General features: G+C 43.7%; 1 protein-coding gene across 1 annotated transcript in view; it reads right to left on the reverse strand.

The window, feature by feature from the left end:
- The window catches only part of MUC13 (mucin 13, cell surface associated), a 53,390-nt gene that overhangs the window by 11,655 nt on the left and 28,213 nt on the right, over window positions 1-13,522 (reverse strand). The window contains exons 4-6 of the mRNA XM_034670772.1: window positions 6,450-7,029; window positions 2,721-2,843; window positions 2,252-2,358 (exon numbers count right to left, since the gene is read on the reverse strand). Coding sequence (XP_034526663.1) covers window positions 2,252-2,358; window positions 2,721-2,843; window positions 6,450-7,029 — 810 coding nt within the window. The remainder of the gene's footprint in view (window positions 1-2,251; window positions 2,359-2,720; window positions 2,844-6,449; window positions 7,030-13,522) is intronic.

Consider the following 13,522-nt stretch of genomic DNA (forward strand, 5'->3'; position numbering starts at 1 on the left):
ATTTTAGAAAGATGTTATTTCTCTTTTATTCTAGTCAAATTCAAATAAATTTGATGCCCTAATTCATCTGGGTAGCCTTATATCCAGAATACATCTATACGCCTTTTAATTCTTTTAAATGCTAGGAATAGCTGGTATTTCTGTAAACCATCAGAGGCCTGGGAGTTACTTAGGAACAAGTTCACTGGATGACCTCCAAGGTCCCTCTCTTTTGCCTACTGACCACTATCCATTTAATTTTCTTCTTCCCAAAGAAAAGATATTACAAAATTAGCAACTGGCATAGGAGAAAGTGTCTCCTTTTTTTTTTTTTTTTTTTTTTTTATCTTTCAGGTCACCCTTTGAGGCTGTTGGGATAGACAATACTCAAACTGAAGAGCTGTAAGTCTGGACAAGAAGGCAGGAGCCATCCAAACAACACAGCCAGCAGGTGAGGAGTTCGAGAAGCGCCTTTGTGGTCAGGCAGGTCTGGGTTCAAATCCCCACCTCCTCGCTCCTCAGCTGGGTGACCTGCAGTCACTTAACCTTCCTGATCCTTGCTAGCCTCATCAGCAAAATAGCACTGTGGTACCATCTTCCCTATAGGGCTATTTTGAGAATTCGAAGTATTACACATAAAATGCCAGGCACATAACGCAACAGGGAAACTCCAAATCCCCCTGCACACTGTCCATTTGGATCCAGCTGGGTAGACAATGGGCCCTGTGAGAAGTCACAGGGCCTGAGCGGGGACTGCCCCGGGGCTACAAAGTCTGCTAGGAGGACCCTGAAGAAAGTCAATGGTCTCTCTTTTCCTGTCTCTAGGGAGTTGCAGAAGAGTTCTGTTATCGCCTTCAGAAGAAAAGCTTCCTGGAAATTAGAAGAATGCTCTATCCCCTCCCTGGTTCCTCTGAAATCATCAAGACCTGACTGAGATCAAGTCTTAAAATTGGTATCTGAAGGGCATACTCGGTGGCAGGAGGGGTCTTTTGGACACACCGACCCAAAGCAAGCTTGGGGGATGTAGTGGACCCTGCTCAGTAAAGCCACCAGACAACAGAGGGGTTCCCTGGAAACAGGAACACGGTGATGTTGCTATCCTCAATGTACCAAATATCATCCAAGTGGACGAATTGGAATGTAGGTCCAGGGTAAGAGGGTAAGTCATGGCCAGCTGCCTGTCGTGCTCAGGTGGTATGACAAGGGGCCAAGGCCGGGCTACTAAAGCCATGGTCTTCATCGTAGCAGCGCCAGGCACGGGCTGTTTGGTCATGAGCACTAGCTCTCTCTGTGCTATCTGTAAATCATTCGGACAATGATATTTTATGTTCTACCAATTCTGCTAGCAAAACTCTTTTGTAATGAAGTAAGTCTGAATTGAAAGATACGGTCTTCAATGTCTTCCTTAGATTTTAAAAGAGTTTCTCCACTTAGGGTTCTAAGACATATTTACAGGCTACTGTTTTTTCCCTTTAAAACTACTTTCAGAAACATTGGCTGGATGTCCTCTATAAGCTCTTTCATATCTAACATCTGTGGTTCCAGAATGGAGATTTCCACTCCTTTTCATGTTGACACATTCACTCACAACCATCAATGAAATGAAGCTATTGTTCATTTTGACATTTTCAACAGTGCAAAAAAGTACCAGATATTAATTAAAATAGATTTCCTATACCAAACATAAAAAAAAGCCAGAGTAGTAAAAAAAATGTATGCAAATTTGATTGTACAAAGGAAAAAAATCTTCAATTTTTTCTCTTCAATTATGAGAATAATTTTATTTTAAAACATCATTATATTTATGTGTCCATTTAAAAATATTATAGGGACACCTGGGTGGTTCAGTTGGTTAAACGTCCGACTCTTGATTTCAACTCAGGTCTTGATCTCAGGGTCATGAGTTCAAGCCCCAAGTTGGGTTCCATGCTGAGCATGGCAACTTAAAAAAAAAAAAAATTCTAATAGCGTCTGTATCAATGGGTATGGCATGGCTGGAGCAAGCTTCTAAAGGCCCTCTGCCATGCTGGGTGTTACCCATCTAGGTGCAGGATCATGGGGAGGCCCAAGGGTCCCAGAGGAGCAGCCTGGGTAACCAACCACCAGCGGGCTCAGGACAGCTGCAATTTACCAACCAGTAAGGCTGCCTTACTGTTTCAGTGACTGGGATAGCTGTGCCAGTGTGTGCGACCTGAACACCAGTCCCACATGCTGCAAGAAAGTGTTTGAATGAAGAACACTTATATAGGAAGAGAGGTTGGAAAATACTTACAAAATCAGTAATTTCAATATGTAATTTTTGATAGACCAAAGAATTTTCATCTCCCAAACCAGATGCTTCTGATACTTTTACTATAATACTTCCAGGGAATAACTTTCCTGAAATTTAAGCAGAATCTTTTTATTAACATTTACTGTAAAGAGGGTTAATTTCCATTTTGTTTAAAATATAGGTTATTCTTAAAAATTCTAAACATTATATGATGATATTACAGAAGTCTGGGAAGATGAAAAATGTGACCCCAAATCTCACCCACCCCAACACAACCATTTTTGTTTTGGTGTGTTTCTCCCAGCTCTTTTTTTTTCATGTGTAGTTTACATTGTCATAATGGAGCCTTTGCTGCCTATAAATTATCCTCTATGTCTACTACTCTGGAGGCTCTCTTAATTATTTTGCATTTTCTAATCCACTTTAGGTCTGAAAGGCAGCTCTGCAGGGTTCATCCCTTGTAACTCACCTTTTTTGCATGTGGAAGAGTTATAGTAATATCCAAATGAACACAGGCAAAAATAGGTATTATTCAGGCTAACACATGAAGAACCATCTTTACAGGGAGCTCCTTGGCAAGGGTTGCTGGGAACTGAGAGAGAGGAAAAAGAGATAAAAAAATCCACAGAATGACAACAGGTTCCACCCAGAAACAGACTTTAAAACCATCATGCCTCCCTCCTGGGCACATTCTATTCCTTGGTTGTGTTATTCCACACCACCCTTGGAAGAGCGTATGCCTCCAGGGAGTCTTCTGCGGAAATTCTGGAGCCAGGTGCTTGTCAACAGTAAAGGCAGAGGTTGGTGGGCAAGAGTCTGCTCAGAGAGACAGCAGTCTCTGAATTCCATCTTTAGCATCTTTGGATCTCAGGGATCCTCCAGAATCCTAATGTCTGGGCCTCCCACACTAGGTAGGGCTTCCTTGTTCCATTTGAAAGAGAGCACCTATTTTCTAGGGAAGTATGAGTAATTGTCTTATAGGGAGGGACAGGTAGGAAGCCCCCAAAAGAAATGAGGTATTCTATTTGGGTTAGCATACGAGGCATACAGGCACATGAAGAAAGGAAAGGGATGGTAAGGGGACCCTGCAGATTAACTCAGTGAAAATTCTCAGAGGAAGTGATGAGGGCATACTCCACCCCCTGGCTTTCTGAGTGGATGACTTGAATGGATGGTGAGAACTATTGCAATGGTTTCTACACCACTGGCTGGTGCTCTCAGACTGGGCAGGTGCAGCATCTTTTCCTCTCTCTGGAGAAGTGGAAGGAACAGGGAGCGGAGTTAGGTCAGAGGAAAATGGTTGTCTTGTCTGGCCACTTTCTCCCTCTCCAACAAATGAAATGATTCTGAGCTTTGACTTTAGAAAAGACCAAATGACTGAGCAAGAGGTGTTAATGTTCTTATGAACCTATAAGTAGAAATTGTTGATTTTTTAAAAAGCTATATATAAGATACAGTATGTCAAGCATCCTCTTTTGTGAAAAAGAGGAGACTATGTACAAGCGTACAGATAGGTATGCTTGTATTTGCACACTTTCCTCTGCAGAAAGATACGAGAAGGGAACAGGGGTCTGGATCCTAGGGGTTTAGGCTAGGAGGGAGATTTAGTGCTTGCTGCATATACTCTTGCCCTGTTTAAGCTTCTTTCCTTCCATAACTGTGGGTCTAATGTACTTTTATTAAAAAATAGAAAATAAAATAGTGCTGATGAGGATCTGGACTAACAGGAACGCTCATACTAGTGGGAAAGCAACATGGTACAGCCACCTTGGAAGACAGTCTGGCCGTTTCTTACAAAACTACACACACTCTTACCAGCAAGCTCACTCCCTGGTATTTACCCAAGGGAGCTGAAAACATGTCCACTCAAAAACCTGCGTAGGAATATTTACAGCAGCTTTATTTGTAACTGCCAAAACTTGGAAGCAACCAAGATGTTCTTTAGTAGGTGAATGGATAAAACCATGGTACATTCAGGCCATGGAATATTATTCAGAGTTAAAAAGAAATGAGCCATCAAGCCATGAAAAGACATGGAAGAATCTTAAATGCATAGTACTGAGTGAGAGGAGCCAACCTGGAAAGACTAACATGTGAGTCCAACTACATGACATTCTGGAAAAGACAAAACCATGGCAATAGTAAAAAGATCATTGGTTGCCAGGGGTTGGGGAGGGGGTAGGGGATGAGTAAGCAGAGCACAGTCAATTGGTAGGGTAGTGTAAGTATTCTGATACTGTATGATGGATACACGTCATTCCTCATTTGTCCAAACCCATAGACTATGCAGCAGCAACAGGGAGCCCTGGCGTAGCCTGTGCACCTTGGGTGACGGTGCTGTGTCAGGGAACATTCGTCAGTTGTCTCAAACATACCCTCTGGTGAGGGATATTGATAATGAGGGAGGCTATCCCTTGTGGAGGCAGGAAATATACGGGAGATCTCTGTACCTTCCTCTCAATTTTGTTGTGCATCTAAAACTGCTCTAAAAAATAAAGTCTATTAAAAAAATTTTTTTAAAGAGTTAAAAAAAAAAAAAGCCTTCCTGGGATGAAAGCAAGCATTGCTCAGTATCTCATAAAGGCATGAGTTAATATTTTAAGTAAAATGAAAGGGGTTTTTAAAAAGCCTCAGCTGTAAGGAAGCAAGGATGGTTTGGAAAATCCCAGGGAAGAAACTGAGTCAACTCCACTCAGGATATACCAGACAAGTAACTCCTGGTATGCTTTCTCTCCAGCAATGAAGGGCAGACCTGTCCACTGGTTGTGTGTGCGCCAGGAGTAAGGGCACAAGATGGTACAGCTGGAAGGGACTTCGGTGGCTCATTAGTCCATCACACCTTATTACGGCTGGCTGGGGAGGCTGAAGCCAAGAGAGAAGTGATTTGCCCCTCCCCACAGTAAGCTAGTGCTCAGGCCAGAACATAAGGTGGCTGCCTTACTCAAAGAATGACTGGGGAAGCAGGAATGGCTTAGAAAAGCTCTCTTTCCTGACGCCAGTAGAGCTGGTTGTGCCGCTGTGCCCCAGGTGGCCTCGCCTTCAGAGTGGGCCCTTCAAACATGAAGGCAGCCTGGGAACCAGGTCTTCTACCCAGGCTCTGGCTCCACCTGCTTAATCATTCATCTCTTACAACTGTCAGAAACACTGGGGAAACCCAAAGAAGTCAGTGTAGGGGGCCATCAGCTTTCTCTTTGACCTTGGGCAAGTTGCAGCCCTTGCTGGGCCTCAGTTTCCCTGAGAAAGACAGGGTTTATCTAGATATTTCAAGGCTAGATCAGAGGATTATTTTAGACCAGGGTTTGGCAAACTATGACTCATGAGCCAAATCTGGCTAGTCTTCAGTTTTTGTAAATAGCGTTTTACTGGTCTATCGCCAGGCTCCTTCCTGTATACTGACCATGACTGCTTCCATGTGAAAATGGCAGAGGGGAGTAGTCGCAACAGTAACTGTATTGTGGCCCACAAAACCTAAAATATTTACTAGTTTGTCTTTGCTAATAAAGTTGGCTGACCCCTATTCTAGACCAAACTTTGGGAAATGAGCAAGTGGTTTCAATAGTTTTGGCTTGAGGTCAATTGCCATCTCTTAGTATTCCCGAAACATCTGTCCTTTGGACAATGGCCCCAATCATGTCTAGGCCTGTTTCGAGCACTGCTCCTGTTTGGCTCTTTATTCCTCAGGCTCAAATTCCATGAATTAACTCAAACTCCAAACTGATCGGCTACCATCGTGATGTCACATTCTTCACAACACTGTTAAGGAGTCAGGGTAGAACTGACTCCTTCCTTAGGTAGATCGGGGAGCTAGACCAGTGGGGCTGGTGAGGGAGTGCTTGTTTGGACCTGGCCTTCTCAGAGAAGCTGAAACAATTTCTAAAAATTCCCCAGGGAGAAGGAAGCCGGAGACGTAGCTTGCATGATGTCCACATTCACAAAAATGTTCCACCTCTAGCTTGAAGTGGCACAGGTGGGAAGGAAAGGAGAACAGAATGAAACCATGGGTTATCTTTTAGGGTCCCTGCCATCACTACTAGCCTTTGTGGCTCAAGAGTTTTTAATTCCAGGGGTTCATAGTCGAGGAAACCTTAGGTGTCTTTATACCCACTTCCCTCCACCAGCAGAACACACTTACCTACCATCTTCCACAATGCCCTGACCCCACAAGCAAGCAGTCTTTGAGGGAAGGAATCGCTCTTACCTGTGGGACCAGGTTTTGGCGTGCTAATCGTGGGTGAAGTGACATTGCCAGAAGTCACTGGAGTAACAACCTCTGAGGAATTATTTTGTATGTTTGGGGTGGTGATCGATCCATTATTGTTCGTTTGTGTTGTTGGAGAAGGAGCGGCTGAGCTTGAGTTACCACTTCCAGGTGAGGTGGTGTTAGTGGTCGCTACAGGTGATGTTCTTCCAGTTGTGGTTGATTTAGCTTCTGTAGTCGTGGCATTGGAGTCTGGAACTGCACTTGACACAGGAACTGTAGGAGCAGATGAAGGTGGTGCGATGGTGGTAGAAGTAGGTGGACCTGGTGAGGTGCTGTTAGAGTTAGGTGGGCTTGGTGAGGTGCTGTTAGAGTTAGGTGGGCTTGGTGAGGTGCTGTTAGAGTTGTGGACTTGGTGAGGTGCTGTTAGAGTTAGCTGGACTTGGTGAGGTGCTGTTAGAGTTACGTGGGCTTGGTGATGTGCTGTTAGAGTTAGGTGGACCTGGTACGGTGGTAGTAGCTGCACTATTTGTGGGAAGACTACTGCTTGAAGGCGAGGTAGGTGAGTCTGACTGGGCGGCTGGGGAAACAGAGATACCAAGTTTCAGAAGACAGAACATTCAATATATAATGGCAGTTGCTATTATTTAATACTGATTAGTACTCAATCATCCTTTTCTGAAAAACAAATATAATTGACTACGTTAAAAATGAAAATATATGGGATGCCTGCGTGGCTCAGTTGGTTAAGGATCTGCCTTCAGCTCAGGTCATGATCCCAGGGTCCTGGGATCGAGCCCCGCATCAGGCTCCTTGCTCGGCAGGAAGCCCGCTTCTCCCTCTGCCTGCCGCTCCCCCTGCTTGTGCTCTCTCCCCCTCCCACTCTGACAAATAAATAAATAAAATCTTAAAAAAAACAAACATGAAAATACAGGACTACTTCAAACACACACACAAAACCCCACAATAAATAAAATTAAAAATTAAACATACAAAACTGGAAAAATGTTATTGAAATCTATTACAAAAAATTAATATGTATGCAGATGAGTACCAAGAAGTAACATCTTTTCTGCCTGCAGTTGTAGAACTATAAATCTGGGTGTAATACTCCGAGTAGTCCTCTGGGAGGACAACCGAAAGCGCCAGCAGGGGGCGCTGTTACGACCTGAAAGTCACCTCCCTTTGTCTTTACAGTTTGAGGCAACTGTCCTCATTTCCCATTTATGCAGCATTTTAGGGAGGATTGGAAAGGGGGTGTGTTTAAAAGAATGATGAAATAAGAATACAAAGTGTGTGTTAAACTTCCTCCAAAAATTTTTCTAGTGACGTTTACCCATTAATAATTTTAGACATAATTTTTTAAAGAGTAAGATGAATAGAGATGATCTTTGCCCTAAGGGCTATGGTGATCATCAGAGTTGCCTTTTTTCAACTCTTAGGAACCCTTGGACACACGGAGTAGTAAACTCTTAGCAGTCCAGTGATTAGTATCCTAGAACCCTTTACTGTCTCAAAAAACTGACATTGACAACCAGTTAAAAAAAATTTATTAAATGCTTTAGTGAGAGGGAAAAAAAGCTTTAGTGAGAAAGCAATTCCTGAACCCTCGGATTAAAAAAAAAAAACAAAACACCCAAAACACAAAAAAAACACCCTGCTGATGGCCCCTGGGTCTGTGAGCCCCTGGCTGGTATAATCTGGCTCTTCACCTTCAACAGGGCCTGGCTCAAACAATCAATAAAGGTTGAAGAGATAAACAATTGCTCTTCCAGGAGCAAGGAAACAGCTCACCATCTGGTCATCTTGACCTATTTCTGCTTCTCTTTTCTTCTCACAAGGACTTACCCTATGCCAGATAGTAACTGTGAAATTGATACGAGCATCTGCATTTGATAGAAGGGCGCACCACCACCCAGAGGGGTTTAGGGATTTGCCCAGAGGTAAGCCTTAATTTCCATGTGGAAGGGGGCAAAAGACTCTTGATGCTAGAACTAGAGATTAAACCAGGCCCTTTAGGGGCCAAAGGAAAGGCTATCAGGCACCAGGCCCTGGGAACGTACTGATTTGTTCTTGTCTGGCCTGAGGAACTCTGGAGGGCAAATCTCTGACTTGCTGAACCCCACACCCCATAGTCCAGAGGCCCCTTGACTTCTGCTCTGTCTTCCTTCACCACAGACTGAAATGCCCTATGTCCTTGAGCAAAGTCAGAAAATAGCCTGCTGGGCCATGGAACGGGTACCTTGAGCATGCTGCTGGTTCTATCTCCATGACAGCAAACGTAATTAAAGGATTTAAAAATTGTAAAATGTTGGGCGCCTGGGTGACTCAGTCGGTTAAGCGTCACCTTCGGCTCAGGTTATGATCCCGGTGTCCTGGGATCCCGCATCAGGCTCCCTGCTCCCCTCTCCCTCTGCCCCTCCTCCCTTCTTGTGCCTGCGCACGCTCTCTGAAATAAGTAAGTAAATAAAATCTTAAAATCTTTTTTAAAAAATGTAAAAATAACAATCATTTTTAAAAAATTGTAAAATGTTTCTTACCTGAGGTTACAAAAAGGAGGCTGAGAAGAGTGAGGTGAGCAAGGGCTTTCATTTTAGATGTTCTTGCTGGGCAATCCAAGGAGGAAATGACTTCCCCTCAACTGTCTTTCCTTTTAAACTCGCTTTTTGGGTACAAAGTCCAGTCATTAACTGACGTCAGCCAGAGGCAATTACTTGTTGGGGTTTGGTCCTTTACCATAGGTCTCTTCTGAGCTTTGAGATAAAAGAAGTGGGTCTGGCCTTAGAGAGTATTTTTCTGTTCAAAATATTCTAGCCAAATTATTACAGTCCCAAATAACCCAAAATAGCCTAAACGTCCTTGGGAGGTTGTGTGGGCTGGGGGTGCGGGAGTAGTTAATCTCTTTATATCTCAACTGTCCCTGGGCGACCACCTCTTAGCGGGGCACTGCTCTTTTGAACACCCAATGAGAGCGTCTGTGCTCCACTCCCTGCCCCTGGAGTGGGGAGATGCAGTTTCCTACCGCTATAGTTCCAAGAATCCCTGAGGAGCTCTACCATGGTTTCCCCACACTGTGGCCTAGCTTTGGGGCGGCCTCCCTGATGCTCGCTTCGAGCAAGTTTGTAATCCTGTCTCCAGGCCTCCGTGGCTCTCCACATGGCACTTTACCTGGACACAGCCCCCCATTCATGCCCTCAAAAACAGTTAATATCGAACTGTAGGATTTAGCCTAAATTTACGGAAGGCTTGTGGGTGACAGCTGGGACAGTGGGAAATGGAGTGCAGAAAAAGGAAAAACTTAGAACAGATGACTACATGTCTTCACTCCTGGTTGTTCGCTGGCCTAGCCACCTGCTCCCAGCTCCTCTACTCACCTCTTGTCCCCAAGCCCCTGACTTCTCACCCCATTTCAGGAACCAGCCCCATCACTCAGAGTGGGGGCGTAACTCAGGCCTCCCTCTCTACAGCTCAGAACCCCAGGTCCCTCAGGGTCTAGCCCCAGCCAGAGGGGTGAATCCAGTGATTCCTTGTGAATATTAGCCAGAGTTTTACCTCTGATCTTAGTGAAGACAAATTTTTTTATGTTATTACACAGAAGGTTACTTCCTTGCTGTCCCAAAAGTCTTGGCTCAGGAATAGGATTTCGGGTTTGCTCTTACATAGCCAAGAGGCCCATTTAAATATTTTTCCCAAACAAAGACTCCCCGTGCTATTATTCTCAGCTTGAAGGATTCTTGGCACCAGAAGTTAAATCAAAGCCTCTTTCATCTTTTCTTTTTTCTTTTTAAATTTGCTTTATTGAGTTAGGTCTGATTTACCTAAATAAACGGCTCCATTTAAAGTGTAAAATTCAATTACTTTGATAGATGTATATCCATGTGAACCCACCATTATAATCATGATACAGAACATTCCTATCACACCCAAAAATTTCCTCTTGCCCCTTTGCAGCCCATTCCTCCCTCCACCCCCAGCCCCAGGTAATGACTGACCTGCTTTTTGTCACTAGAGATTAGTTTGCTTTTTCTAGAATTGCCTATAAATGGAGTCATACAGTATGTACTATTCTATGTCTGAATCTCCCCCTTAGTACGATGATTTCAAAATTTATCCATGTTACTGTGTATATCAGTCCTTTCTTTTTCCTTTCTTTTACAGCTTTATTAAGGTATAATTTATGTAAACTGCACATAAAGTTGTGATATGGGCATATACCTATGAAACTATGATCATAATCAAGATAACAAACAGTCTCATAATTCCCAAACGTTTTGTGCCCATCCATCCCCACACCCCTAGTCTGAGGTAACCACTCATCTGCTTTCTGTCACTATAGTTTGCATTTTCTAGAATTTTCTATAAATGGAACCATATAGATGTGCTGGGTTTGGGAATTTTTATTTTTTGGTCTGGCTTCTTTCACTCAGCATAACTGAGATTCATCCATGTTGATGTATTAATAGTTTATACATATAATTCTCCATTCATTTGAAATTATTTCCTTAGGATAAAGTCCCAGAAGTGAATTTCTCAGGCAGAGGGTCATTTTTTACGTTATTTCTAAGTCAAAAAACCCATTTTTATAAGATTTTATTTATTTATTCGAGAGAGAGAGAGAGAGCATGAGAGGAGGGAGCGGCAGAGAGAGAAGGAGACTCCCCACTAAGTGGGAAGCCTGAGTTGGGGCTCCATCCCAGGACTCCAGGATCATGACCTGAGCCCAAGACAGTTGCTTAGCCACTGAGCCACCCAGGCACCCCCCAAAAAATATTGTTTATAGCTCTTAATTCTGTTGCTGAATTTCCTTCTGAAGGGAATATAGCCTTTATAAGCTTATGAAATTATCTGCACCCTCACCAGAACTGGGTATTATCCATGCAAGCATTTTTATTTTTATTTTTTATTTTATTTTATTTTATTTTTTTTAAGATTTTATTTATTTATTCGACAGAGATAGAGACAGCCAGCGAGAGAGGGAACACAAACAGGGGGAGTGGGAGAGGAAGAAGCAGGCTCATAGCGGAGGAGCCTGATGTGGGGCTCGATCCCATAACGCCGGGATCACGCCCTGAGCCGAAGGCAGACGCTTAACCGCTGTGCCACCCAGGCTCCCCTGCAAGCATTTTTAAAGATGTAAAATGTTATTTCATTTTGTTTTGCTAGTAGCATGTCTTTGAAATGAGTGAAGAGGACTTTCCTTACATTGTTTTACGAATTTTATTTTCTCTTTTATAAATCATTTGATTATGACAACCAACTTTTGGAAAATAAGTTATCCAAATACACTGTGAACCTGAAGACCCAGGACTGTATCTCATTTACTTTGCATTCCCTGGCCCCTGCACCTCGAGCAAACTGAATGGCATTTGCCCGTTCTTTCCTTTATTCCATAAATATTTACCAAGCACCCGCTCCATGCCAACTGCTCTGCTGGGGACAGAGGAGTGAACAAAGCAAGAATGCTCTCATGGAAGGTGGGCAACAGACAACCAAATCAACAAAGAGACCAAGTAAGCTCACATTGTGAGGATGGTCGTGGAAGAAATGAACTGAGGGGCTGTGGTCAGGTGGGGAGAGCAACTCCTTGAGCTGGGACCACCAAGAAGCCTCCTTGCCTTCTCTTGCTTCAATGCTCGCACAATTTCCTGTTGTTGTATTTGGAATAAAATTCATGTTCCCTGTGGGATCAGGCCCGGGTCTGCCTCTCTGACATCACCACTCCATTATCTATCTTCTGGAATTAAGCTCTTGGAGAAGTTCTATGGAGGGGTTTTCCCCAGGAAGTAGCTTGACCTGTCACCCACTCGCTGAATGGTGCGAGGGGGCGGTTCCACATAGGTGCGCAGGTGCAGGAGCTCCCTCTCCCCTCAGACTGTCATTCAGGTTTCCTCAGAGAGGAGGGAGCGGTTCTGGAGGTTATAACATGGCTCTTAGGGCTGCTAGCGCTGTGCCCGCGCCTGTTGCTCTTTGAGGGAAAAACTGCCACCAACAGAAGGAAGTATGTGAGCACCTGTTTGGGGGTTGCAGTGGTTTCTGGTTCACACCTGTCAGCTTCCCCAGTCCACTGACTCCTAAAATGAGAGATGACTCGATGAGAGCGGTGGCTCCCAAAGTGTTCCCCAGACCAGCAGCAGCCCCATCACTTGGGAACATTCTAGAAATGTACATTTCTAGTCTCAGCCCAGACTTGGTGCATCAGCCATCTGTGTTTTAACAAGACTCCAGGTAACTCCGACATGTGCTCAGGTGTGACAGCCAGTCCAACTGTGGCACACAGGATGATTTTAGGTGGTCTGTGGTCACCATTAGAAAACACTGATTCACTTGGAGGGGGAAAGTAATTGCCTTTTCAAACGTGTTTCAGTCATTCTGATTACACCGGGAGAAAATCACATTTACTGCCGGTATATCTAGCTGTGCTCCGAAAACTTGCGTATTTCCCTTGACAAGGAAGATGGAGCAGCCCCAGGCACAGAGCCTTTGGCAGAGATATCCACCTAGAACCCACTAACCCTTTATTTTTATTGTATTTATTTTATGGTGACTTAATATTTATGGTAAAGGAAACTAGGTTTTTATTTGAGGTGATGATGTAAAGTTTAATTTAAAAGTAAATTCATCTTGGTGCCTGGGTGGCTCAGTCCATTAAGCATCTGCCTTTGGCTCGTCATGATCCCAGGGTCCTGGGATCAAGTCCCACACTGGGGAGCAGGGAGTCTGCTTCTCCCTTTCCCTCTGCCCCTCCCCCCTGCTCATGTGCTCTCTCTCTCTCACACAAATAAATAAAATCTTAAAAAATAAATAAAAGTAAATTCATTTAGGTCATGGAGTGTCTGAATGGATCAAACCCTGTGTCAGTCCCCTGTTCAATAGGGAGTCTGTTTGTCCCTCTGCATATCACCCCCAATGCTCTCTCTCTCTCTCAGATAAATAAATAAAATCTTAAAAAAGTAAATTCACTTAGGTCTTAAATAAGCTGATTTCAAAAACAATATTTTAGAAGAAAGAGTAAAGACAGTATGTAGTTTGTCAAGAATCTGAAGGTAGTACAAACTTGTCTGACTTTCAGAAGA

The sequence above is a fragment of the Ailuropoda melanoleuca genome, chromosome 1 (genome assembly GCF_002007445.2).
Source record: "Ailuropoda melanoleuca isolate Jingjing chromosome 1, ASM200744v2, whole genome shotgun sequence".
NCBI classification, from domain to species: Eukaryota; Metazoa; Chordata; class Mammalia; order Carnivora; family Ursidae; genus Ailuropoda; species Ailuropoda melanoleuca.